Source organism: Sander vitreus, chromosome 23 (assembly GCF_031162955.1).
Source record: "Sander vitreus isolate 19-12246 chromosome 23, sanVit1, whole genome shotgun sequence".
Classification (NCBI taxonomy): Eukaryota; Metazoa; Chordata; class Actinopteri; order Perciformes; family Percidae; genus Sander; species Sander vitreus.
Window position 1 is genome coordinate 21,793,513 of NC_135877.1, and position 27,642 is coordinate 21,821,154.

The window sequence follows — 27,642 nt, forward strand, 5'->3', positions numbered from 1 at the left end:
CATGTTACGCCCAAAACACACCTCTGATTAATGAAGACACTAAGTACAACCCTTTTGAACCATGCGCCCCACGCACGGACCCTTTTTTTTCGCCATCAAACTAGCAAAAGTGGATTTGGACACGCCCTAAACGCACCTGGGCCAGGCGCTTCACATTGTGCGCGTAGATCGTTGAAATAGGGCCCTGTGTGTGAAGTTATGGTAGGTGGTGCAGTTTCTTGTTTCTTTTGGTAGAGTGTTCCACCATTACAGGCTCTAACAGAAAAGCATGATTGACTAGAAGAGCTGGACCTGTAAGGGGTTACACAGTCCCCTCTCAGAACAGACCGAGTGGTTCTATTGTTAGAATTATTTGGCTTTATAAAAGTATTGAGTGGTGGAGGAGCTTTGCCATTCAGGATCTTGAACATTAGGCACGTGTCGTTGTATTTTCTTAGATTTTCCCAACTAAGGATAACTTTACCAACTGAGCAGCTTTGTATGAGAGAATTTTATATAATAGGCCTAACAGAAAGTGTTTTGTATTTTAACTGTAGCTACACACATCATTTACGTTTTTTAATTACGGGACAAAGTCCGGGTTGCAAGCTGCCAGAACTTTTTCTGTTATTTTACGGGTTTATTTCTTATTCTTTCACGAGTACAGGAAATTAAGTGTTTGACATTCAGTGTTGGGAAGGATACTTTCAAAATGTATTCTGTTACAAAATACAGAATACATGCCCAAAAATATAATTTGTAACGTATTCCGTTACGTTACTCAATCTGAGTAACGTATCCTGAATACTTGGATTACTTCCACATTGAATTGCATTTTATAAGTGTAGGAATGCGGCCATCACATCCAGCTTACTAAACAGGCCTATTCTGGTGTGTTCTTCTGTTCCAACTGGCTGAATGTGGACCTGAACAAGCAGATAGATTGTTGTATTTGTAGTCCTGAACTGCAAACTACAAAAATCTAACCGCAGTCTAAGCTACTACGAGCTAATTTTAATGTAAAGTCGCACGTCAACTATAAAATAGCAAGGTGACCAGTAAAACTACAACAGACGACTACCCTTGGCTAAAAATAACGTACTTTAAGATGCTTCTTCAGGTTGGAGGTGGAGTCATTTGGACGCTGAAAGGAAGTTGGTTGCTGGCGAGCAGAGGTTGCACTGCAGTGCACAGTTATATTTCCTTCTCCCTGTTCTTTCTTTAATGTGAAATGCTGTTTGAATTTCCAAGATAGAAACCATTCCTGCCCTGGCTCTGTTATCAGTGATCACGCAAATAGCTCATTTTTTCGTTTTCATATTGGGGCTTCTGGGAAATGCATGGAGTTGCCTTAATTCATTCAGAGAGTGAATAAAGCCGTGAAACAGAGAAGTATGTAATTTAATAGTTTATTCGTCACAGCTTTCAACTTACTGTCACTCCTGTTTTATTGTTAACATGTTTTACTTTGTCGTATTTGTACCTTTCACATTCTGTTTGTGCTTGGCCTCCATGTTTTTGATATTCGTTTTTACATTTTTGTACATACACATTTGATGACTTGGTTTTATCGCCCAAGTTTCTGCAATTGTTTCGATTTGCGTGTTTGTTTTGTGGTTTCAGCACTTTGAGCTACACTCTCTGCAATAAAAATAAAGTGTGTTTCATTACTATTATATACAACACCATCTTCATCACTGTCACCAGTTAACAATACAAACCAGGAAACATCAGCCTGTGTGAAACCTGCGGATCATTTGGTGTGAAATGAGAGAAGAAACTGTGCACTAAGCAGCTTTTTGAAAATCCTATTCACCTTAAAACTCGTCCTCTGTTCCGTGAATGGAACGAAGTGTGTAAAAAAGTTTGAAGCACGTAAAAGAAAAAAGAACCTTAAAGTGTAAAAACATGCAAAGCGAAGCTTTTTAGTGCTGATAACAGTTTTTATTCAAATGAACAAACGACAATGAGAAACATAAATTAAGTTAAATTAATCATGAATAAAAAAATACATTAAATTACCACAAATATTAGTTCAGTGACTGGATTGAGAAATGACTTGAAGTAGCCCCTTTAAATAAAATAAATATGTGACTGTGATGAATGTAAGATGTTGAGCGAAAATTCTGTTATAAAAAAAAAAAAGCTACATTTTCGAAATGAGGACACACACCTAAAAACATGAGAATATGCTAATGAGCGAGGAATTCCATTCCCAGCTAGTCCGAGCTATTGATAATGATGATGTCGTCAGCATCATTCAGCAGAGGACGAGTGGATGGGTCCACACCGGGAGCCAATCACAGAGGCCGCCTGGTAGACCTCCCTGTACTGAGCCAGAGCCTTTTTCTGAACCAAGGTGTCACTCACCTGCAAAGAGAGAAAGAGAGTTCATTAATGCTAATTTATGAAACGGGTAGCTCAAATCAAGAAATCTGATTGGTTCACAGCCGTCATATAGCCTGATTAGTCTCGCATTGCTAGACCCTCCTCCGCAGTGCTGTGGAGGAAGGTCTGACTACTCCACACAGCATTTCTGGATGGGAGAAAAACGTGCTCTGGTTTACTGGCATTTCTTTAAACCAATCACAATCGTTTTGGGCAGCTCTAAGACACACACACACACACACACACACACACACACACACACACACACACACACACACACACACACACAAGCAGAGCCACAATGCCGCTACAAAATAGCCTCGTCTTGTGTTGCTCAAGGCCATTACACACTGGGGGTGTGACGAATAAGCGACGCAAAAATGTGGAATAATCGCCTTACAACTATTCACACCGGCAGCGAATACATTTTCTGTCAAAATGGCAGAAAATAGAAAACAGGTAGGAGCCAGGGCTCCTTCATACAAGCAAAAGGAAGGTCTCCAAATGAGTGTTGTTATGTTTTGGATTTCATTTGTTCAGTTAAAGTATACTTTCTGTACATTTTATCTCCAACTATGAAGGTTTATACGATGGTTCAAAGCCTTCCCCACTATGCCAGGAGAAGCCACAAATACTCTATAGCTCTGAGCACCAAATGTGGATAAAAAAAAACAATGTTTTCGCCTGTAGTGTGCGGACTTAGCATGTCTGAATTGACTGAGCGTTACGTGACATTATTGGCTGTCGAATCTGAAAATGTTGCTTGATAAACAGAGACGGTATGAGAATCACAACTCAGACGTTAACACCCACTCACTCTGTGCTTCCATTTCTTCAGAAACCAAACTTGTTTGCTCTCATCAGTCAAAAGTTCACAGACATTGTAACAGAGAGAAAGTGGAGCCTGCAGCTCAACATCTGTCACCAACAGTCACCAGCCCTCGTCTGACTTCCATCTTTAGATTGTTGTTGCAGAAGCAATTACACTATGACACTATTTGATTTGAATTAATCTGGGGTTTTAAGAAAAAGTTCTGTCATGATTAATTATCCTTAACCCTTGTCTTGTTTTCGGGTTAAATGTGGCCTAAATTTCTATAACAGGAATATGGGTTTCTTTTTAACTATACCTAATTTTGATGATTCCATACAACGCGCTTCGCAAGTACAACAAAATATCAGATCTCTACATGTGTTTCATTCAATTTATTTAGCATTTGAAGAAAGAATGAGAATGTTTTGAAACAGTATCCCGACATATACCAGTCTGTGATTATCCTTCCTTTAATATAAGTCAAAATAATTCATAATTTCTGCTTTTTAAACTCTAGAATTTGGTATATTTTGCTATAAATGAGCTTTATTGACCATGAATTGTAAAACTTGTAATCAGTAGGTTTTAGTGTGTATACATGGTAGTGAAAAGAAAAGAAAGAAAGCTCCAAAAACAGAAAAAAAGAGCCAAAAGTGTCGAAAAAGGAGACAAAAACGTCAGAGACAGGGGCGATTCTAGGATCAGACCTTTACGGGGGCTCAGCCCCTAATTGTTAGTGTTAACCCCCCCCCCCTGCTAAATCAGTAATTTCATTATCTGATAGTCTCTGAGCTAGCTACTGAACAACAACGTCAGCTAACGTTTTTTGACTTATTAACACTCTGATTGAGTCTGAGTGATAACGACCAATTTGACACAATGTTCTAACATTCACCAATTTTAGTTTCTTACGTTTTAATTTGGGTTCTAATCTTCGCCATGAAATGACCAACGTCTTCTCTGGGGGCTACCAACGTTAAACTACACAACCGTCTCCTGCTCTCCCTCCGACAGATCAGATAGAGACTCAGCCAAAGGAGGGAGTCTGGCACAACCTCCTCTGATTGGTCAACACTACGTTTCTGTTAATGGTAATTGTTTGTCCTCTGTCACTAAAAGATAGAAAAAGGTTTTTATTATTATAATTTTTAGGGGGGCTGAGATGATATAAAGGGTCTAAAATCTCCCGTGGTCAGATGTTGATTTTCAGATTTGACCCGGGAGGACGATGCATGGTTGAATGTAAGACAACACAAGGGTTAAATATAAGCAAGACCAACTTCGTAGTCTTTCGCTTCAATAGAATGATAATGTTAACGAATGTCTGTATGAAAATAAACAGTCAAGCTGTTGATAGAGAGGGATCCACCAAATTCCTGACGGTAAATACTGATGAGTTTTGAAACTTCAGTAAAAGTACTAATACCACACTGTAAAAATACTCCGTTACAAGTAAAAGTCCTGCATTGAAAATGTTACTTAAGTTAAAGTCTCATCAAGTATCATCAGGAAAATTTACTTAAAGTAAGTGTACTACTTATGTACTACTTAAAAGTAAAAGTACTCGATGCAGAAAAATCCTCCCATTGTAGAAAGTGTAAAGGATCCAGACAGTTGTGTGTTTAATGGTCTGATCATCTCAGCTGGACTTGTAGGCCGTTATATTGTTGGCTAGTTTCATTTATAATAACACAGATTTTATGAACTACATGTGTTCTGTGTGCAGGAATCTTAACGTGTAAAGTAACTAGTAATGTAGTATCTGAAATGTAGCGGAGTAGAAGTAGAAAGTGGCTCGAAAAGAAAAGACTCAAGGAAAGTACAAGTAGCTCAACATGTGTACAGTACAGTACTGGAGTAAATGTACTTCGTTACATTCCACCGCTGGTTGTATGGTATTGTATCATGTTGTACATGTTGTCTGCGTTTTCTTTATGGCTGCAGCATGGGTTAGGTGCCCAAGACAAATTTCCCTGCTGTAAACTGTAAATGTACAGCTGCCCGAGCCCGCATGCTGTTAAACACACACTCACCTCTATACTGTTCAGCTTGGCGAGCACAGACTCTCTGTCGTGGTACACTTCGTTCAGGTGTCCCTTCAGCTTCTCCATTTTCTGCTGGAGCTCCGTCAGCCTCGACTCCACATTAGACCTTTCACCGACGGACAGCTGGGTCAGCAGACCAGAGGTCTGGGTCAAGCCGTGGTGCTTGCCCGGCTGCAGGATGCTGGAGAAGATCTGAGTGTAGATGTTCAGCGTGACGTTCATCAGATGTACTTTAGTCTGTGGAGGAAAGGAGGGAAAGCTTCAGTAAGTCAGTAAGAATAATAATAATAGTGTATACTTTATTAATCGCGCAAGGGAAATTACAATGTTTTCACTCTGTTGTTGTTATTATACTCATTACACACAGGCCTGAATTACACACACATGCTCAGTACCTATACATGCACTAATGGAGAGATGTCAGAGTGAGGGGGGGCTGCCCATGGAAAGGCACCCCGAGCAGTTGTGGGTGCGGTGCTTTGCTCAAGAACACCTTGGCAGTGCCCAGGAGGTGAACTGGCACCTCTCCAGCTACCAGTCCACCACCAACTCCCTACTGACTGAGCTACTAGAATTAAGGGACTGAAATGATCCTGACGTTTTGCTATAATAATGGTTAAAAGAATGAATCAAATATTTGTTTGTGAGGCATTTTTCTAGCATCAAATGTTCAGACATCGCCGGGCTTTAGCCTGGATTCTTGGACAAATATTGTCCAATATGATGATTCAATACTGCAAGACTCTTTGGATTTCTCAACTGTCAGACATGTTGTCATGTATAGGCCAATATATTAGAAATCAACACATCCTCCTACCTAAATGAAATTAAAGGTACTCCCAGAATGACACACATACGATCATATGTCCGTTCCATTTAACATAACAGCTGCATAATAATAAATAAAACAACAAATAGAAAAAGTTAAGTTTAGGCAACACAAGTACTTTGTTAAGGTTAGTGAAACATCAGGGATTGGTTTAAAATGAAGGTTAGAAAAAAACTGGTTGAAAACTACTAAAATGAGGACATCACGGACATCAAAGTCCGACGTTTAACAGCAACGAGAGTTGGCTGCTTAACGAGACACGTCATTTTCGGTCATTATGAGCTGCTTGCACAATTGACCCATTTGGTAATTTTCTGGTTGAGGATGCATCGATCCGACTTTTTCAGTTCCAATACCGATACTTGGGCTTTGGGTATCGGCCGATAGCGAGCAGCGATGCGATAACAGTGTTTAATTAATGAGCTGTACGCCTCACTGTGTGAAAGTGACTGCTTTCATTCTTTTAACATCAGGCTTGATTTAAACGTTGCTTGTCCTGACTTTTTAAAACAAAATGTAACATATACATAGATTGAAATGTACTGAATTGTTATTAATTATTGAAATAATGAATTGTGCAATTTATTTAATATAGGGACATTGCAAATTAATGAACATTTATGTAAATATACAAGATTGTAGCCGGTGGCTAACTTACAGCTTTAGTCCTTTTGGCAGGTTGATTATGACAATAAATCAATAAGAGATAGTATAGTAAAAGAGTACAACAAACAAACAAACAATAAATGTTGCTCACGACAAACCAGGGTTAGGGGGGCCAAAAGGAACTTGGTGTTAAGTGCTAAAGTGCTTAAGTGCTAAGGTATCAAGAGTGTGTGTTATTGCACATCGCCCTATTGCGTAAATTTATAACATGCTGGTATAGATTGCACAATGCCCCATTGCACATGCTTTGCACACACAGACGCATTAATTAGCATCCACCAAATTTGGCGACCCATAGTTTTCTGATGTATTTTGAGAGAAGATATTAATGTTAATAGAGGTGCAGTAGAGATAGTAGAGACAGAGTTTGTGTACCTGGCAGGAGGTGTTCATGCTGTTGATGACAGAACTGAAGAGAGGATTACGGCCGACATCATGCTCCTTCAATTTCTAAAACACACAAAAACACATTTGAATACTTCTGTTTCTCAAGAGTTAATACAACAAAAACGCTTAGGTATAACAAAACAACAATCTTGTTTGTATCACTATTCCAAACAATGTATTGTAATGTATACCAAGTATCCAAAATTCTCCAAAGATTTGCCCTGCTGCATTATTTTGAGGACACCTTATGTGGTTTAACGTATTATCCCCCTCCTCTGCGTTAGGTGTAGTGCCATTACGATAAAATAAAAATGTGTTTCACTCAGATTTTGTGCATTGTCATGAAGTATAGTTGAAGTAAGAGATAATAATAGAAAGTAGCCTGCACTGCTCCAAATCTTGGACAGTGCATCAGGTGCACAGCAGTGACAAGGATCAACGAAAACAAAAACTACGGCACTTACAGATTAAAAAAATTACAAATTGACGGCTTTTAACTGAAACACATTTGTATTTTGCCCACGTTAAAATATGATTATATATCTGTAAGTGCTGGAGTTTTTGTTTTCTTTAAAGTTTTTTTTTTTACGCCAATAGGATGAGATCATTCTAACTTTTAGGAGTTTCTCTAGTTTAACGAATGTAAGCAGAAAACAGAAAAAAACAAAGAATCATTGTAATAAAACAAGTCAGATTCACTAATATAAATAAGGTTGGATGCAAAAAAACACGACATAGTCTTCTTGTAATCATTAGATAAACATTATGAAGTTGTGATTTGTTGATCAAATATAATCAGTGGGTATACATAACTATCAATCCTTGTAGAAATGTTACAGCACCTTATGTAGACTTTAATTTGGTTTCTCTGAGCTGTCGAAAACCACAAATACACCATCAGCCTCTATGTGAATATTACAGAGACTAATGCAAACTAATTAACTAATGCTGTTAGTTCCTGTCAGTGACTGAGAGATTGTGTCACGTCTTCTAGTAAAAGATAATATCACAGCAATCCAAACTCATCTAGTTTTGAGCATCAGGCCCAAACCACAGGCAGACTGATTGGTTTCAGTTCAACCTTTTTGAGATTTGAAAACATGAGTCAGATAGCTAATTCCTCACCGTCAATATTTAGTCAGCTAGATTTGTGTGTGATAAAACGTTATCATTTTTGCGTGAATATTATGAAACTGGAAGCATGTCACTGTAGAAGATGTCTGTGATTTTTGTAACATGACATTTGTAGGAGGCCATAGAGGCCTTGCAGTAGAGTGTAAATATCACCTTAAAAATGCTGTATTCACCTCGTAATTTGTGCACACATCCCTAAATATAAACTCAAATTTCAACTTCTATGTAATCTTAAAGGACATATTTCTTAAATAAGAAATACATTTAGCATTTGAACCATTTAATCAAAAGCAGAGGATAAGCTGCATTGAAAACTATAGCGGATCTAGGGCAACTAACCATTATTTTCATTGTCAATTAATCTAATGATTATTTTCTCAATTAATCGATCGTTTGGTCTATAAAACGTTTTGAAAAATGTTGATAATTTTTTCCCAAAAAGCCCAAGGTGACGTACTAAAATGTCTTGTTTTGTCCTCAACTCAAAGATATTCAGTTTACTGTCACAGAGGAGAGAAGAAACTAGAACGTATTCACATTTAACAAGCTGGGAACGTTTTTGCCGATTGATTTAATAGTTGACAACTAATTGATTTAAACTCAAATGTCAACTTCTGTGTAATTTTAAAAGACAGGTTTCTTAAATAAATCGACATCTAAATTTAGCATTTAAACCCTTTAATCACAATCAGAGGCTGAACTGCTTCGAAAAACTTTATAGGATCTAAAATTGCGCCCTGTGGGTCACCACAGGTAAACTCACCAGCACATCTGCGATGGACTCGTGGGTTTGTTTCAGGTTCCCGTCGACGAAGTGCACAGGACTCCCAGATGCCAACGCAACGCCCAGTACGACCAGTAGACACAGTGAACCACAGCACGAAAACATATTGGCTTTTGAATGTAAAATCAAATTACAGGAGATTGTATTGCAAAACGAGACAAGTCCTCTGAGAAAAGGTTTGACAGTGATGCTCTCTGTTGACCTGTGGGTTTATATATACACAGCTGTCTGAATCCTGCTCATGTGTCTGTGTGTCTATGCGGTTGTGGTCTGTGGGCTTTCAGCAGAATCGACAGCAGCATCAAGAGTTTTCCTCTAAAACTTACTCTGCTGCTTCTAAACTCACACACACAGGAGACTCCCTGGTCAGGTTTGCATTCACTTCCATCCACGTTACACCTACACACGCACAGAGCGAGGAGACTTCCTGGTCAGGCAGACCAGTTTCTAACAGAATTTACTTAGAAATCTGTGTGTGTGTGTGTGTGTGTGTGTGTGTAGCAGTGCACACCAGGTTAACCAGTTGTGTCAGTAACAATCACTGGTGTGTGTGTGTGTGTGTGTGTGTGTGTGTGTGTGTGTGTGTGTGTGTGTGTGTGTATGTGGTTCCATGAGTGCATGAAACCTCATGTGAGCTTTATGTTTTGTATGCATGCTTTTGTGCATGTAAATGTTTGCAGTACTGCAGGTACTTCATCGGTTTAAAGAATGTAACAGGCCTAAAAAAAAAGCATTCAATCATCGTACATTATACATTTATAACCCCCTCATTTCAACTTAATTTCATTCTACACTTTCATAGCTCAAATGATTAGTGACTTAAAGATATAATATGCAATACTTCCGCACAACGGTAGGCAAATAGACAAAGTGTAGTAAAATAAACAGCTAAATGTGTATGATGGACATTTTCTTACTACTAGTCTGAAAAGAAGACATGTTGTGAAAGTGAATTAGCCCAAAATCTCAAAATGTACCAGTGCATTTAAATAACAAAGCTTTTGCGTCTCGTTATTTTTAAAGGTGCAATATGTAATACTGACAGCTAGTGTTGTCAGAAAAGATAATGTTTCAACTTAGCACGTTTCCTTAATATCTGATGACGCATTGGGGTCATTTTTGGTTTTATTATCAGTAAATATATTACATATTGGACATTTAAGCAAAGAATGGTGAGGATTTGTTGCTTTTATCGTTCCAAGTAGCAAAGTAAAAGAACTCGCTATGAACCAGAATGGCTCCTGTATTATTATATTATTACTATTATATTATATAACTATTATTATATATTATGCTGCCTACACATGATCCACCGTAAAACCGCTCTGCGCTGGCTGTGCCGACGTTTTCCTATGATGAGAGCGGCGGAGACAACTCAGAGGAAGCGCTGTATGACCAAGACATGACCATGACAAAATGACCGCTGAGCCCTGCGCTCAAAAGTTCAAATTATTTCAGCTTTGACCTCATTGCCGCTGATCTTTCAAGCAAAGCAAAGATGATGTATACCTGCACTGCGCTTTGCATCTGTGCCTGCAATATGCTCTGCACCCTACCTCGCGGCTCTGTGTCCTATCTCACGGTCTTACCTCTGATCATGTGTGAGTGGTTTAATGCAGTGAGGGGGGAAAGATGCAGCCCACCCTGTTAATGTTGTAAAGAGATCACAGAGGCTGCAGTTAACTTTGACTCTGAATGTGTGTGGACCACCAAAAGCTGTGATCTTTGCATGTAGTGTTAGTGTAGTAGAGTCTGGAGAAAACCTGCCCTCATTATGCTGTTTCATCTTCTGTTGATGATGTATAATAAACGACATACACAGAGGAAATCAGACATTAACAGTGGCTGGTTTTAGTTTCCCCCTGTTTCTACTAAGTTTGTGCTAAGCAATGCTAAACCAGAGATGCTAACAAGTCTCTTGAGCTAGAATCCAAGTTTGCTAACCTATCAGTATGCGTTTGCATGTGCCTAATCCTGGACTCTTTGTAATGGATGCACACAGAAGAAACAAGAAACTGATTGATGACAATTCCATGTTTTATGTTTTGCTTGAATGGGTCTTTTAAATATCTTTTTAACAGTTTTTACTGTTTATTGTTTTGAACACTGGTTTTGTTCACTGTAAACCCGAAGCAGTACAATTATATATTATAATATTAAAAATAAGTTAAAAACAAACTGAGTTTATAAACTCAATAGTCTGAGGTTATTAGAGCTTTTAATATTTTGAGTAACGTGTACTTGTATTTTTTAAATAACGTAAAATTAAAGTACAAACTAAGCCAACTCAAATATTCAGTAAATGCAACTCGAAAATATTAAATTAACATAACTGAATAATTTTAAGTGTAAAAACTCAGTAGTTCATGTTCACTAAACTCAATATTTATTGTTAAACATTCCTCACTGTGCGGCCCATGGATAAGGCGCACTACAGACCTCCCCAGGCCGGGTCGGCTAGTCCTGGTCTATATCGACCAGTTCATTTCCGGGATTGCTCCGTTGCCGCCGAAGGTTCTGCCGGATGTCCCCTTCCTCTGTCTCTGTGTTGGCGTTCTAACCTCCGGTGGATTTCTGAGGACTATGGTTAACTGCTCCTCAGATCTCTGCAGGGTAAATCCAGACAGCTAGCTAGACTATCTGTCCAATCTGAGTTTTCTGTTGCACGACTAAAACTACTTTTGAACGTACAAATGTTCAAACAAGTTCCTTCCCGAGACTATTTTGCAGAGGCACCGTGGCTCCGTCCAGCGCTTAGAGTCGCCCAAGACAATTGTGATTGGTTTAAAGAAATGCCAGTAAACCAGAGCATGGTTTTCTCCCGTCCCAGAATGCTGTGTGGACTAGCCAGACCTTCTGGCAATGTGAGACTAGCGCTCTGCTAAAATGAACGGGTCATTTTGCAGGGGTTGTGCCACATTAACAGACGTCTCTTGTGCCATGTAAGTCTATGTGGAAAATTATATTTGGGCAAGTGGGCACAATGATTATGTTCACCCATAACATGTTGGTTTACTGTTCGTTTGTCCACATGCTTTTAGCAATCTAGCGTAGAAACAAGGCTGGTAGAATCATCACTGCATCTGAAGGAAATGTGTTCACCATTGTGGGCTCTATGCAAATGCAATGATTGCATGAGGTAAAAGTGTTACTCATGAAATGTCATTGCAGCATAAAGAAGCATACCTGCATCATCACTGCTGGTGGAAACACCACCACAAGGCACACAACGAAACCTGAATCATCCCTGCGGGCAGAAATACCATTGCTATAAGCAGAAAGATCATTTCTAGGGATTCCCCGATAAATTAGCTTTGGTCTTCAATTCATACCAGATATGAATACTTAAACCCCCAATCTTTTTCTAAACTTAAGTAGCTTTTGTAAACCTAACCAAACTGCGACCGTTTCGTTAACAAACGTGTTTAAAAATGCAACCATGGGGCACCTGGGCAGCTCCCCTGGTTGAGCGCGCGCCCCATGTACAGAGGTTCAGTCCTTGTCGCAGCGGCAGCGGGTTCAGTTCAGTCCTGCGGTCCTTTCCTGCATGTCATCCCCCCTCTCTCTCCCACTTAATCTGTCCTATAAATAAAGGCAATAAAAGCCCAAAAAACTGCAACCATTACCTTCTCTGGATTAGATACGAGGACGGAAAACGCTCCTGTGGGTCGTCTTTAGAGGGTAGGAATAAACAACCTCTATCGTTGTATGGTTTGGAGGACTTGTATGCTTTAGTTGTAACTTGTATTCTCCACAGTGACTTCTGTTCACATTACAAAAACATGCCATTTACTTACAGAACAAAAACAATTAATATGAATAGAAAGTTAACATTGTGCAGCTACGAATTCAAATCACTGTTGTTTTATTTAAACATAACCAAACAGCTTATTTCTTGCATGAACTGAACATCCTGTGACGAAGATGTAGCAAATGATTTCATGAGTAAAATCTGAAATGCTCAAGTAGCATTTTAAGTTTTTTTACCTTTGATACACCAGAGGAATCATTTATGCCAGCCTGACACACACACACACACACACACACACACACACACACACACACACACACACACACACACACACACACACACACAGTTGTATTAACTAGAATTAAGTGGTCGTTTCCTACATTTAAAACTATCACCACTGTGTGTTTCTTTCCTAGAAGTCTTAAGCCCTGTGGGCCAACTGTCAAAGCGCGCGCACACACACACACACACGCACACACACGCACACACATGCACACGCACACACACACACACACACACACACACACACACACACACACACACACCACATCCTCCTCTGTGTGGTGCAGGGTTGAATAAATGTGTAAATGTGTAAAAACAATACATGTGTTCAGATGTTGTACTCCGGACAGCTATATACATATTTTGAAAAATAAAATGTGTATATGAAAAGAAAAGAATGGTTGGAAGAGCCAAACGGAGATACCGCAGCAGTTAGCGTCTGAGCTAATTGTTCACCAACAGCTGCTGGGTGGTAGAGGTGGAACAAGTATTCAGATCCTTTACTGCAGTAAAAGTACTTACAAAAAATACTCCACTCAACTTTCCTTTCTTCCTTTCCTAACCGTACCTTTTCTTATATTTCCTTTCCTTTCTTTCTTTTCTTTCTGTACCTTCCTGTACCTTTCTTTCTGCACTTTCTGCACTTTCCTTCCTTTGCTTTCTACTTTCCTTTCCTTTCTGTACTTTCCTTTCCTTTCCTTTTCTTTGGACATATAGGTGTCAGGTGGGTCAAACAAACACAGGACTGTGACCCAGGATAGGGGGGGTTTTAGTCCCGTTTGAAAATAAAAGTAAATGAAGAGTTTTTCCGATTTAAATATCAGAGTTTATTGATGAAAACGGCTGAACCAGATGGGAAAGGAGCCACAAAAAAACAAAAATCTAGGAGCTATCGAGGCTAAAAAGGAGCTCATTTAGGGCGCTTTCACACCTATAGTTCGGTGGACACGGTGCGATTGATGAAGTTGCAAAATTATTGACGCTCGCTTGTTTATTGGACAGAATATCCGAGGGAAATAATGGAGCGACACGTCTTTTCTGGTTCTGCTTCAGTGTTTCTAATGTTTTAGAAGAAGATGAACAATGAGCAGCTGACAGACAGCGACTGAAGGACCAGCCCAGTCTCATGGCAGTTCGTGACAACTGCAACAACATCACAGGACTTTCACCCCGGAGACCGGGGATCGCGCCCGGCGTGTTGCAGTTCCTTTCAGCGTTATTCTCTTCCTAACCACAACCGTCCCGCTGTTGTTGGCGTGTCCTGCGTGTGATGGTTCCTTTCCCAGTATCTTCTTTTCCTAACCTCAACCGTCCTGTTGTTGTGGCCGGCGTGTGGCGTTTCATTTCCCCGTTGTTGCGTCCCCCAGAGCAGCCCAGTGTCATGGCAGTTCGTGAAATGGTCACGGTCGAAAATCGTGACCTGGACACGAAATAAACGAGAAAATCGTGACCTGGACACGAAATAAACGAGAAAATCGTGACCTGGACACGAAATAAACGAGAAAATCGTGACCTGGACACGAAATAAACAAGAAAATCGTGACCTGTACACGAATTAATAAATCAAAATAACGTGACTATTTACCAACTGGCGTGAGACCGAGAGACCGAGAGAGAGGGGGATGATGATGTCACACAGACGAGCGGTGTGTGCTCAGAACAGCTTATAGATCTTAAAGTTGTCATCCCTTAACCCTTGAAAATCACCTTTTTCGTCTCTTTTTTTCAACACTTTTGGCGTTATTTTTTCCAATGTTTTGCCGCTTTTTTTGACGTTTAACGCTTCTTTTCACTACCATGTATAAACACCACTAACACACTTATTTCCACTAGTTTTACACTTATTTTTTGGAATTCATGGTCAATAAACCTCATTTACAGGAAATTACCTAATTCTTGATTTTATAAAAGCAGAAATTATGAATCATTTAGACTAATATTATAATATAAAAAGGAAGAATAATCACAGACTTGTATATGGCAACGTTAAATGAGGATACTGTTTCGAAACACTGAATAAAACACCCACAATTCAATGAAAGTGGAGATCCGATCTTTTGTTGTACTTGCGAAGTATTATATGGAATCATCCGTGTTATTTTGGGGTAAAATTAGGCAGTTAAAGAGAAACCCATATTTCTGATATAGTCATTTTGAAAACGGCTCAAATTTGACCCGAGGACAACACAAGGGTTAAATCATACATCATATATAAGTCCGTAAATTGTGTGCAAGGTTGAAACTGCGGGCTAGTAAGTAGCTCTGTTTCTTTGGTGTATTTGGGTCGGATCGCTTTCTCACCTAAAATGAACCAAAATCTAGTTCACTTGGAGACCGTGACCCCCGTTTTCAAGCGGACCAGAGTTTGTTTGTTTGATCTGCACCAGAGTTGGGATGAGCCTTCACATTAGAGCTTAGATCTGGCCCAAAAAATCAAGCCCGACCCTACCCGAGCCCGTGCACGTTGCGTCCGAGCCCGGCCCGACACATTAACTGGAATTATGAGCCTGATTTAAACCCAATAATGTTTTAATACGTGGGCCGTTATAACTGACGTTCTCAACTACAACTCAGAGTTGTTTGAACTACAGAAATCAGTTTAGACTGATCTTAATGAATAATGCAACAAGGACGAAGCACGTAAACTGCTGTTAGTTTATTCAGAACGGATCGCAAATGGATCCGAATGAAGAAACGTAAAAAAAACCTCGACCCATATCTCCCTCAGCTGAATAGTGAGGGGAACAGATCAAGGCAGCAACAGAATCAAAGCCCTGGAACCATATAGGAGACTTTCTGGTCTCCATCACCTGATTAATACTGTCCTTCACCACGGTCTGCATGCTGACGCACTGGCCGACAACAGTGCTGCAGAGGGGGGGGGACACGGTGTAGCCCAGTTTACCTCACACTCAAGTCAGTGCAGGACCTCCACCCAGAGCTACGGGAGGAGCTGGAGAGCCAGAGCTTTCTCCCCACTGAATAAGGCTAATGAAGTAATGATTAAAAAAACACAAATGCTTGATCAATGGCCCGGCTCGGTTCGGACTCGTTTTAAACGGACTGAACGAGGCACGTGTGAAAGCAACTGTACTGTAAAAAAAAATATTGAACAGGAATAATATGACTCAGCTGCAGTTGGAGCAGACTCAGCAGTATGATGCCGATGATGATGCGTTCAGTTCAGTGTTGTGTCATCACGTGGGGGCGGAGATCTGTGGGTTTCAACGGTTGCCCTGACGACGAGTTTCCACTGTCAGGTAAAGGAGCGGATTGTGACTCAGTTTTGGTTTTTTGGGCGAATTGTTCCTTTAATTCTTAATTCTTCCACGAACTCTAAATCAATTCTGACCTGAAACCTCAAACTGCAGAATCCGTTTCAGATTTAGGAGACAAAATCTTTCCTTTCTTTCTCTCCCGTCTTCCTGTTTCCACTCATCGTCCTCTCCTTTCTTTTCTCGTCTTCTCTTCTTTGTTTCTGTCCTGTATCTTCTTCTCCTTTAATTTCCCCCCCTTTCCTTCCCTTCCTTTTCTTTCTTTCCATTTTGTACCTTGCCTTCCTTTCCTTACCTTTTTTTCCTGTCCTTCTTTCCTCCTTTCTGTATGCCTCCTTTCCTTAAAGCAGAGATCTTCAACATGGGGTCCGCGACCCATATTGGGTCCTCCGAGTTACTGCAGGGGGGCATCCAAAATATTTACAAAGTTTTTTCAGTACAGAAAAATACTTTGGCAAAATGAATGAAGGGAGTTCCTTTGCAACTTTTGAAAGTTTTTTTTAAAAATGAAAATGTCTTAAAAGATACATTTTTGGCCTTTTCCACCGTTATTTGATAGGACAGCTAGGTGAGAAAGGGGAGAGAGAGAGGGGAAAGACATGCAGGGAATCATCACAGGTTGGATTTGAACCCTGGACCTCTGCGTCGAGGCGTAAACCTCCAAATACATGTGCATCTGCTCTACCCACTGAGCCAACCCGGCCACATCAGTGAGGTTGTCACTAAGATCCACAGATCAGATAATCCTGAGGATTCACTGCCACGTGTATGTTTAACATTAGAACATGATTTATAAAATCATACTAACAATTATTTGCATAGCTTACTTTTCTATGCAGTAAACATTTATGTCTAAAGGCTTTAGGCTTTTACTGTAGGCCCAGTTAAATATGCAACTTAATTTGATAAAACATGTAGTAGGGGGGTCCCTGCGCCGTCCCTCTCTCAGATAAGGGGTCCTTGGCTTAAAAAACATTGAAGACCCCTGCTCTTAAAGGCATAGTGCGTCGTTTCTGTCGCCCCCCATGACAAATTCTAAGTAATGACAACAAAACTGTCTGCGCGTCCACATGGTACAAGCCTTCCATGAGGAATTGAGGAGGATTAAACAAACATGATGGACTCTTCAGAAGAGCTCATTATCTTCACTCGAGTTTCTGCACGGGAAAAGTCACCGGACGCCACAAACGTAGTCACACTGAGAAATCCAGAGAGAGTTGTGTGGAGCTGATAGTCTTAATTAGCTTTGTAGCAACTCATTTGGTAACGGCGTGAATGTAACGGACGCTCATTAATATCAAAAAGTTACGCAGTAAAGCTTTAAATCATATACAAGTCCATAAGTTGTGTATAAGGTTGAAACTGCAGGCCAGTAAGTGCTCTGTTTTTTGCTTCACTTCCTGTATATGGGTTGGTTTGCATTCTTACCTGAAGTGAACCGAACTCTAGAGCCCTTGGAGGTGAACCGAGACCCCCCCCCCGTTTTTCAAGCAGACCAGAGTTTGGTTGTTTGGTCCGCAGCAGAGTTCAAATAAGCTTTCACACCGCTACAAACAAACCGGACTACCTGAGGTTGGGCTAGAACAGACCAAACTGCTCAGGTGTGAAAGCAACTTCAAAATAGTCACCGGACGCCACAATCTCCTGAACATAGAAAGAAATAGAGAAAATACACAGAAATACAGAGATGATAGTCTTAAGTAGCTTTGTAGCAACTCATTTGGCAACGGCTTGAATGCACTGAAGCTTTTAAGCGTCAGCTAAATGAACGTAAAGTTAATGTTGATGTGTTGTAATGAATCCAGACCAGCAGAGGGAGACAACACGTACCGATTAGAAACCAACACCAGCCAACAGTACATTTAAAGTCTAGTTTATTTCAATAGGAATCTGAAATCTGACAAATTCACATAAATACAGCTGCAACAATAAGTCATATAAAAAATATCTTCCTTCATATATTAAAGTTTCAAGTCATTTTAATACTTTTTAAGTGAATACTCAAATGTAATAAATATTTTGTAAATAAAGCTACGTTAATACAAATGTAAAACATTCAAAACACAAATCAATACTTTAAAGAATTAAGATTCAAGGCCTAGTTGTGGAGGATAATGGTGCAAATAATGATTCAGTCTCATTGTTGTGAGATTGACCTGTTTTTTGCTATGTAAAAAAAGTACCAACGTTTTTCAAAGTAACAGTTTTAACAGACTGTAAAGCTTTTGGGTCCGTAAATATCTGAAAGTTACGTGTCCCGATACAACACAAGAAGAGCTTAGTCGATGCTTCCAGATGAAAAAAGTGAGGAGAAAAAATATAGAAAAACATTCTGTCCAGCTGATAATTTCCCCCTGGTATATAGTTTTCTTTAAAACGCCGTATTGCACAAACTGCATCCTTATTTATGTTCTCTACTGAGGCCTAAAAATATTGGTAGCTGCAACCTTCGGTCACATGGACAGATGATGTACGTCATTCCTCAAACCCGCTCAATGGGAATATTAATTAAAGTATATTAAAGTATAAATAAAAATAAAAAGTTTGTGCTGCAAAAGTCCAATTTTAACTCATTTAGAAAAACAAAATCAAACAGATTTTTAAAGGAAAAACAGAAGATGATAATGACGATGAAGATGAGGAAGATGATGAAGATGATGAAGATCTACAGGATGTGGTGCTGAGCCAGCTCATCGAGCCATCGGAGGACGTAGGTGAACTCTACGATGGCCTTCAGCGCTCCCTGGTCTCTCCTCCTCTGCAGGAACAGGAAGTAATATATTTATAATGGGACAGAACATGGTATTAAACATGAAATAAAGTATATTATATTACTAACCGCTGACCCGGAGCGGGATAACACTGTTGATGGATGAATTATGAGAGGGATATAAGTAGAGCGTATCCTTAGTATCAAGTACTTAAATGCCTCATCGCTTAGAAATCACGTAGTAGGAGCAAAAACATAGATTGAAAGATGTGTGCCGTAATGGAATTTCTTTTTGTTAAAATGGATTTAACAGGGCACCTGGGTAGCTCACCTGGCAGAGCGGGCGCGCATATATAGAGGTTTACTCCTCAACGCAGCAGCTGCGGGTTTGACTCCGACTTGCGGCCCTTTGCTGCATGTCATTCCCCCCCTCTCTGCCCTTTCAAGTCTAAGCTGTCCTGTCAAATAAAGGCCAAAAATCTCAATCTTTAAAATAAATAAATAAAATGGATTCAACAAAATTGGTGTCATTCAGGACTTGGTGTGTCAGTCAAGGTATTGGTACCGGTATCTAATCGTTTTGAAAGACACCCAACCCCCGACAGACTGATGAAGGACCCAGCCTGAAGGCTTCACAGATGTATTAATTAACCCTTGTGTTGTCTTTGACCCGTTTTCTAAATGTCTATATCAGAAGATTCCACTCAACGCGCTTCACAAGTACAACAGAAGATCGGATCTCTAGCCTTTGAAAAAGAAACTGAAATGTTTCGAAACAGTATCCTGACTGAACGATGACCCTTCTGTGATTGTCCTTCCTTTAATATTAGTCTAAATAATTCATAATTTCATCTTTTTTAAACTCAAGGATTAGGTATCATTTCCTTAATAAATGAGGTTTACTGACCATGAAATCCAAAAAGTGTAAAACTAGCAATGAGTTGGTGTTAGTGGTGTTTATAAGAAGTGTAAAATGCCAAAAAAAACGCCAAAAACATTGAAAAAAGTGCCTTGAAAAAAGGAACAAAAGCGTCGACGAGCGAACGGTCCAAAGGAAGACAACACAAAAGAACGGGTTCAATTCGCAATAATGACCGGCTCGCTCTACATTATCCCGCTTACCACGAGGCGTATTACAAGGCTACTCACACAGAAGTTAAAGCCTTAGGTTAGGAAATTACGGCAACCGCCGGCCAGTCATGTGACGAAGTTTAGCTGAGAAAAGGTGACTGTGAGCCGGGTGCAGAGCACCGCACGGTGACGGTCGTTACAGTTAAGTTTAGCCAACAAAAGATGACTGTCCTGCGGCGAAGGCAGTTTAGTTCAGAAACCAAAACAACTAGTTAACGACTATATATGTTTGCACATTCTGCACCAAACCTTTCGGCCTCTTTTTTTCTTATGTTAAACAACTATTCTGTATATATTTGTTTCTGTATGTCTATTTCATATTAATGTTCAATATGCTTTAACGTCAGTCTTGCGGTTTCCTTGTAACTTCTTCCGGGACACGAAAGCCCTGCGTTTTAGGACCAAAAGATCCACCCTGACTTTTTACACTATTCTGCCTCTTATACAGCAGCAGTGAATGCTGTGCATTCAGCAAAAAATACGTGGAATAAATACGAATTACAGTGCATTACTTTTCGTAGCTTTATGTACGAACGGTTCATGAGAACAGCCTGTATTATTAGTGCCAGTATAGTAGCAGAAGTAGTAGTACAATATGTATACATTTACCTTTTTAATTTTTCTTTCCAGGTTCTTGATGGTTTTGAACCATTCTGAAGGTTTAGAGGACGAAACCTGAACACAAAGTACACAAAAACACATTAATGAGTGTGTGTTTGTTATTTGTGTGTATTTCTGAGCATGTGTGTGTGTGTGTGTGTGTGTGTGTGTGTGTGTGTGTGTGTGTGTGTGTGTGCACTCACACAGTGCTGCAGTGTGTGTTGGAGCCGGTACAGTAGGTCGTTGTAGTGCAGGGGGAGGAGCTCCTGGACCACCTCTCTGCTGAACACACTCCTCTGGTACACGTCCATCACTTCCCGTATCTCCAGCCAGCCAATCACACGCTGAGAAGGAGAGGGAGCACGTTTACATCACACCCACCGCACCATGGATTCTGCTTGTTTTTAGCTCAATAGTTTGTTACTTTTTGTTCAGCAAAGCATAGAAAACTTTTTTTTATTCTGCTTCTACAGTGGCCCTGAAGTGCAAACCACGACAGCAAATCCCTCGATGTCGTGTTGTGCGATTTGCTGTCGTGTTGTGGGACTTGCTGTCGTGTTGTGGGATTTGCTGTTGTGTTGTTCAATTTGCTGTCGTGTTGTGGGATTTGCTGTCGTGTTGTGCGATTTGCTGTCGTGTTGTGGGATTTGCTGTCGTGTTGTGGGATTTGCTGTTGTGTTGTTCAATTTGCTGTCGTGTTGTGGGATTTGCTGTCGTGTTGTGGGATTTGCTGTCGTGTTGTGGGATTTGCTGTCGTGTTGTGGGATTTGCTGTCGTGTTGTGGGATTTGCTGTCGTGTTGTGGGATTTGCTGTCGTGTTGTGCGATTTGCTGTCGTGTTGTGGGACTTGCTGTCGTGTTGTGGGATTTGCTGTTGTGTTGTTCAATTTGCTGTCGTGTTGTGGGATTTGCTGTCTTGTGGGATTTGCTGTGGTGTTGTGGGATTTGCTGTCATGTTGTGGGATTTGCTGTCGTGTTGTGGGATTTGCTGTCGTGTTGTGGGATTTGCTGTCGTGCTGTGGGATTTGCTGTCGTGTTGTGGGATTTGCTGTCGTGTTGTGTTATTTGCTGTCGTGTTGTGGGATTTGCTGTCGTGTTGTGGGATTTGCTGTCGTGTTGTGCGATTTGATGTCGTGTTGTGCGATTTGCTGTTGTGTTGTGCGATTTTCTGTCATGTTTTGCACTTCATGGCCACCGTATGCTTCTGAGAAACATCAAACTGAAAATAAGGTTTTTTCAGGACCTCATTTCAATGTCCTGATGAAAAATAAATCTAAGCTTACTAAGGCTACAGAGACATTTATAATAATAAGTCATTTTCTGCTGTTAAGGGCCGTCAGTTTCTCCTGGTTAGGATTCCTTCAGTGGCTGCGGCTAACGTTTGCTCAGCTCGTTTCTCTGATAACTTAAGATCCAGACGTCCAATGACTAAACTCCATCAATCGGTTCAAATATAAAACAAAAAAAGTGGCCTAAAACTGGATAAAAAGTCAGTTTATGTCAGCTTCTGGCAGATAACCACAACGTTGACGCATGCACAAAGGGGATATGACGCCACCAACAGACGACCAAATGTAACAGAGCATTACTGGGAATAAAATGACATATTTCTCTGGGTTTGAACATTGTTGGAAACATTTGAGATAATGTAAGCACACAACTAAACAACATAAAGAACATACATACAACATACAGTCCTTTCTAGACATTTTAATGCGGAAAACTTAAATATTATATCTTTAGCCGGTTACACACTTCCTCAGTCTTATGGCTTTAATTTAACCTAATGGGTAACTACTACTGTACTGGGCAATACAATATAAACGCTGAGTCATTCTATTGAAGATAAACAATGATTATTTTGGTAGCATTCAACAAAAATGTATCCAATGACAGTCTGTATTTGGAAGCTGTGTTTAAAGCGTTCCATAAAGTAACGAGGTGTTTAAATGTAACTTCCTAGTACAGTGGTTGCCCGTTTAGCTTTTAATATGGACATAGAGCCTCTATGAGAAAACAGTAGACTTACAGAAGCTTAACGCTCCACTATGACTAATATTACCTCTACAAACAGATAAAGACATTAAACGTGCTCTGCATGAATCATAAATCAAACACCCTGTGGGGTACAACAAAATCACTGAAGGAAACTGAAATACTTCCTGATTCTTGGAATCCAAACTGTACGCTCGATAGGACAGGTATGTCAGCTATAACGTACCATTAACCCACTGGTTGGACATGTTAATGTTTGTAGGAAGAAATTCCCAAAGCAGTGGCGTGCAGAGAAGGATGTGTTGCGTTTCAGTTTCTTCGATAAGATATGGTTCTGCATAGTTGCAGCATTTAGATGGGAGATGATAAACGTGTGGTTGTGGTTGAGGTAAACCGAGCGGACACCATCATGGCTGGAGGCAGAAACCTCAGCGTAAGATTCATTTTAACACTTTCTTTCCAGCACCAGATTCCATTCAAAGAATGATTCCCACCAGAAATACCAAGATGATACTGCATGTGCCCTTTTTTATCCTGCAAGACATTGACTTAAGCAGATTTTACAGACAGATTAACGGGATAGTTTGGATATTTGTTAAGTGGGTTGTATGCTGTATGTTGCCTTTGTGTGTTTGTTCTTAACCCTTTAAAAACACCAAAGTCACACACTGACACAAACTAACGTATGATGGAGGCAGATAGATGGTAGCGCAGCAACTCCCGTGTTCTGCCAGGTAAAATGACTGTCCTGTTGTTAAGGGCTGAAAATATTCTAAATATAGCTTACGCTTAAACTGATATAGATGTTTTTAGGTGTCTAAAATCAACGCATCCGCACGTATTGTTCCAAAATGTATGCACACTGTTAGAAAAACTAATCAACTCTTCTTGTTTCTGTTAATATTAAACTGTCTGCCTGGTAGAAAGCCAAAATACTGCTGACGTTCTCACAAGATAAATCATGGGAGCCACTTCCTGACCTTGTGGGGGGGGCACGGGGTGCTCCTGAGGAGGAGGAGATGCCCTTCCTGACCAGAGATGGGTATTATGACTGTATTTTACTCATAAAAAAAAAGCTACTGTTGGAGGCTTTGGTTAGTCATTTTCTGTACTTTGCTGTGAGTGCTGTAAAACTGACTTTACTTGCAAGTAAACGAACATTGAGACAATTTCAGTGATTCTGTCCATTCCTTGATAAATAATTATCTTAACACACACCAATTTGTATGATATCCTACAAAATTAGGTGGTCGCCGGCTGGTCACGTGACGACGGCAGCAGAGCTCCGTGAGCTATCCGTCGTATCAGCGGCAGTTGGTGAGTTTAGCCGACAAAAAGTGAGCATTGTGCGGCGACAACAGTTAAGTTTAGGCACCAAAACATCTAGTTAAGTTTAGGAAAAAGATCGAGGTTTGGATTAAAATACTTCCAAGAAATGAACACGCGTTTCCTGGGTGAAAGTATTTTGTTTTCCCCGGGAAGTGAACTCCGCTCCCTGGCTTGAAAGCGCTGTGTTTTTTGTGTTCTCTACCAGGGATGCACCAAATCCAGGATTCGGCTTCGGATTCGGCTAAATATTGGGCTTTTTGACGGGGTTGGGTTTCTGCCGAACCAAAGATGTGAGCAGAAAAAGTGTTGTTTGGCAGTACTTTCAGTCAAAAGAAGGCCATTCAAGTCCAGCTACATGTTCAATCTGCAATGCTGATTAGTCTGGTGGTGGCGAGGACCCTAAACAATACACAACATCACCGCTGTTACAACATCTGGTATGAAACATCTGGAAGAATACGAGCTGAGCATGAAGGAATCTGCAGACAGCAGCCAGAATGCAGCAACTTCTGGTACGGCAAAGGAAGGACAGTCACAGCTAAAAACTTGTGTTAACCATTTGTTTACTTCATTAATGTGTTTACTGTGTTAATGGACGGCTGAACCCCAAAAATCTGGATTCGGTGCATCCCTATTATCTACAGCAGCTAACACACAGACTTTGGAGAAGTAGCTCATTCAACCACACTTCAGACAGACAGACAGACAGACGGGTTTACTGACCTCAGAACATTTGGTGCAGAACTTGGGCAGAAGTCTCTGTCGCCTCAAGAATTTCTCTTCTTTCTGTGGATAAAAATATCAAACTCATTAGACACATATTAGTGACTGACTTATATTTCCGATTTTTCATTTGTAACATTATATCAAAAAGTGGCTACTTCCTCCAACTGTGAAGTAAGCTGTCTTTGATCTGATGAGAAGCTTTGATCTGGTCTAAAAACTGCAGCTTTTCACACGTTTCACTTCCTGTCTGACACTGATTACGAGCTGATTCACTGTATGACTCATCAGTAAGAATATATAAAGTACTATATATGGATGTGAAACTGTTTCATCTAAAAATCTGTAACAATCACATAAACTGCAGTAAGCACTGCAATAAGTGTTATTGTCGAGATTAAATTGACTTATTGGGACTTTGTCTTGTTCCCCGTCTCCCCCAGAGTTAGATAAGTCCAGACATACCCTTCTCATCTCCGTGTGCGTCGTAACTCTGTCTGACGCCTCCACCGTTAGCCTAGCTTAGCACAGATCCTGGAGGTAACCGGCTCCATCTAGCCTACTGCTCCCAATAAGTGACCAAATAACGCCAACATGTTCCTATTTACATGTTGTGATTTGTACAGTCACAGCGTGAACAAATAACAAGAAGATGGCTGTGTGTCATGTGACCTTGTTATTTGTACACGCTATGATCTGTGCTAAGCTAGGCTAGATGGAGCCGGTTACCTCCAGGATCTGTGCTAAGCTAGGCTAGCGGTGGGGGTGTCAGACAGAGTTACGACACGCACAGAGATGAGAAGGGTATGTATGGACTTATCTAACTCTGGGGGAGACGGGGAACAAGACAAAGTCCCAATAAGTCGGCGTGTTCCTTTAAACTGCTGTAATGATTGGCAGGATAATCAATAAGAGTTATTGATCCTTCATTCAAGGTATAGTGACAACGATTCGCAGACAATCAAGAATTGGTTTAAATCCTAAAAAGCAGCAGAAGTTCTTCCTGACGTACTTGTTTTTTGACGTTTTCTGTTATAGGGCTGTATGGTTGTTTATTGAGAAACGATAGACTGAAAACGCGTTGAAAGGGTTATTTTGGTAATTAAAGATGTAAAAGGTACGGACATTTCCAAAAAGGCTAGAACCTTCCAAATCTCTTTCGGACGAGAGTATTTATTTATTTTGCTCATTCCTGCTTTTTCTTTCTTCATAATGAACTACTTTTGTGTTTAAAGTTCTTTGTTTATCCTTTTGTATGTTGTTTGAGACTTGTCATTCATTCATTCATTCATTCATTCAAACTTCTACCTGTAATTGCGTTACATAGTTTTTCATTTATCAAATCATTTTCTAATACAGAGCGTTGTATCGTCTTTCTATATTTCGTAGGATTGTGTTTTCTGTGTTGTTTTGTTCTTGTCTCTATAATCGGACTCGATGTGATTGCAAATGAGGGTCACCCTTCAACGATCCCTCGAGGATAAATAAACCATTCATTCGTTCATTCATTCATTCATTCATTCATTCGTTCATTCATTCATTCATTCATTCATTCATTCATTCATTCGTTCATTCATTCATTCATTCATTCATTCATTCGTTCATTCATTCATTCATTCATTCGTTCATTCATTCATTCATTCGTTCATTCATTCGTTCATTCATTCATTCATTCATTCATTCATTGGGAGTAAACGGACATTGATTAGCAGACTCCTTAATAAGTGTTGTGCTTGTAACGTGTTTGGTGTTTTAAGCCTAACGTAAAACACCATTGAGTGTTTGTAACTAAGTTTTGATCTGACCCGTTGTAGTTGTATCCTCCAGTTACAGTTTTCATGAGTTATGATATTTTTTGCACTCTTCTGTATAGTATCTAAGTTTTTTTTGTCTTATTTTAATTTTAATTTATTTACCTTGTGTAATCTTTTTCTATATTAGTCGGTGTGCTTTTCTTTGCCCTTATAACTCTTTCTACTTAAAGTCAAAGAGCCAGCAGGTCAATCCCCTGTGTGTGCCTGGACTTTTTGGTGTGTGCACAAATGGCAAATATAAATCTGAAATATTAAATCTTGTGTATTTAGTCGACGCTAACAAACAGCTAATCAGAGTTATTGATCTCACCGGCAGCTTGTTGATCAGCTGTGTGGTTCGGCGCCAAAGGTCCCGGAGCAGCTCGGAGGGGATCTCCTCCCGGCAGCTGAGTCCTCTCTGGGACGTCCCGTCAGCGGCGTTGAGTCCTCTCTGGGACGTCCCACCAGCGGTGCTGAGGCCGAGGAGCAGAGCAAGAGCAGACGTCCTGAGGAGGAGGAGAAACATCTTTGACTGCAGCAGCTTCTGTCCCCTCTGCTGCATTTATACCTCCTCTTCCTCCTCTCTCTCTCTCTCTCTCACTCGCTCTCTCTCTCTCCTCCCTCCCCCTCTTGTCATGTTTTTCTTTTGCCTCCTCTCGTTTTTGAAATTTCCTAAACTGACTCACTACTGCAAACTTCCAAAGTAATCTCCCCACCTCTTTTTCTCTCCTTTCTTCCTGATTCCTCTACTCCTCTCTTTTCTCTCTCTTTACTTACTGCTCATCTTTTCTCTTTTAAATTTGGTCTTCTCTCTCTCCCCCCCCCCCCTCTCTTTCCCCTCTTCCTTAATTTTCTACTCGTCGTCATTCCTTCTTTTCTTCCTTTCCTCTTTCATTCCTCTTTCCTATATATCCCTCCTCTCTCTTCTCATCTCTCTTTTCTTTAATTTCCTCCTCTCTATTCCTTCTTTTCTCTTTTTCTATATTTTCACCCCTCCTCTTCCCTCTTTTTTCCCTGCTCTCTTCTTT

General features: G+C 40.3%; 2 protein-coding genes across 2 annotated transcripts; both read right to left on the reverse strand.

The window, feature by feature from the left end:
• Positions 1-2,096: 2,096 nt before the first annotated feature.
• Positions 2,097-9,233, reverse strand: LOC144512342 (uncharacterized). Its single transcript, XM_078243031.1, has 4 exons — positions 9,006-9,233; positions 7,097-7,171; positions 5,215-5,463; positions 2,097-2,349 (listed from the first exon to the last, which is right to left on the reverse strand). Exons 1-4 carry the CDS (start codon positions 9,129-9,131, stop codon positions 2,236-2,238), a joined length of 564 nt encoding a protein of 187 aa, XP_078099157.1. The 5' UTR covers positions 9,132-9,233; the 3' UTR covers positions 2,097-2,235.
• An 8,958-nt stretch (positions 9,234-18,191) lies between these two features.
• Positions 18,192-27,191, reverse strand: LOC144512341 (uncharacterized). The gene is made up of 5 exons (XM_078243029.1): positions 26,946-27,191; positions 24,822-24,884; positions 20,979-21,119; positions 20,785-20,850; positions 18,192-19,092 (listed from the first exon to the last, which is right to left on the reverse strand). The coding sequence occupies exons 1-5, from the start codon at positions 27,174-27,176 to the stop codon at positions 19,000-19,002; spliced, it is 594 nt and encodes a 197-aa protein (XP_078099155.1). The 5' UTR covers positions 27,177-27,191; the 3' UTR covers positions 18,192-18,999.
• Positions 27,192-27,642: the final 451 nt, after the last annotated feature.

Bases quoted from the DNA above. Each gene is read 5' to 3' on its own strand.
- LOC144512342 (XM_078243031.1), bottom strand. From the start codon at position 9,131: ATGTTTTCGTGCTGTGGTTCACTGTGTCTACTGGTCGTACTGGGCGTT. The intron at 5,464-7,096 runs GTACACAAACTC...TTTCCTCCACAG, and splicing joins GCATGAACACCTCCTGCCAG to ACTAAAGTACATCTGATGAA. The intron at 2,350-5,214 runs GTGAGTGTGTGT...CTCTCTTTGCAG, and splicing joins CCAAGCTGAACAGTATAGAG to GTGAGTGACACCTTGGTTCA.
- LOC144512341 (XM_078243029.1), bottom strand. From the start codon at position 27,176: ATGCAGCAGAGGGGACAGAAGCTGCTGCAGTCAAAGATGTTTCTCCTC. The intron at 24,885-26,945 runs GTGAGATCAATA...TTTTATCCACAG, and splicing joins AGCTGATCAACAAGCTGCCG to AAAGAAGAGAAATTCTTGAG. The intron at 21,120-24,821 runs GTCAGTAAACCC...TCTCCTTCTCAG, and splicing joins TCTGCACCAAATGTTCTGAG to CGTGTGATTGGCTGGCTGGA.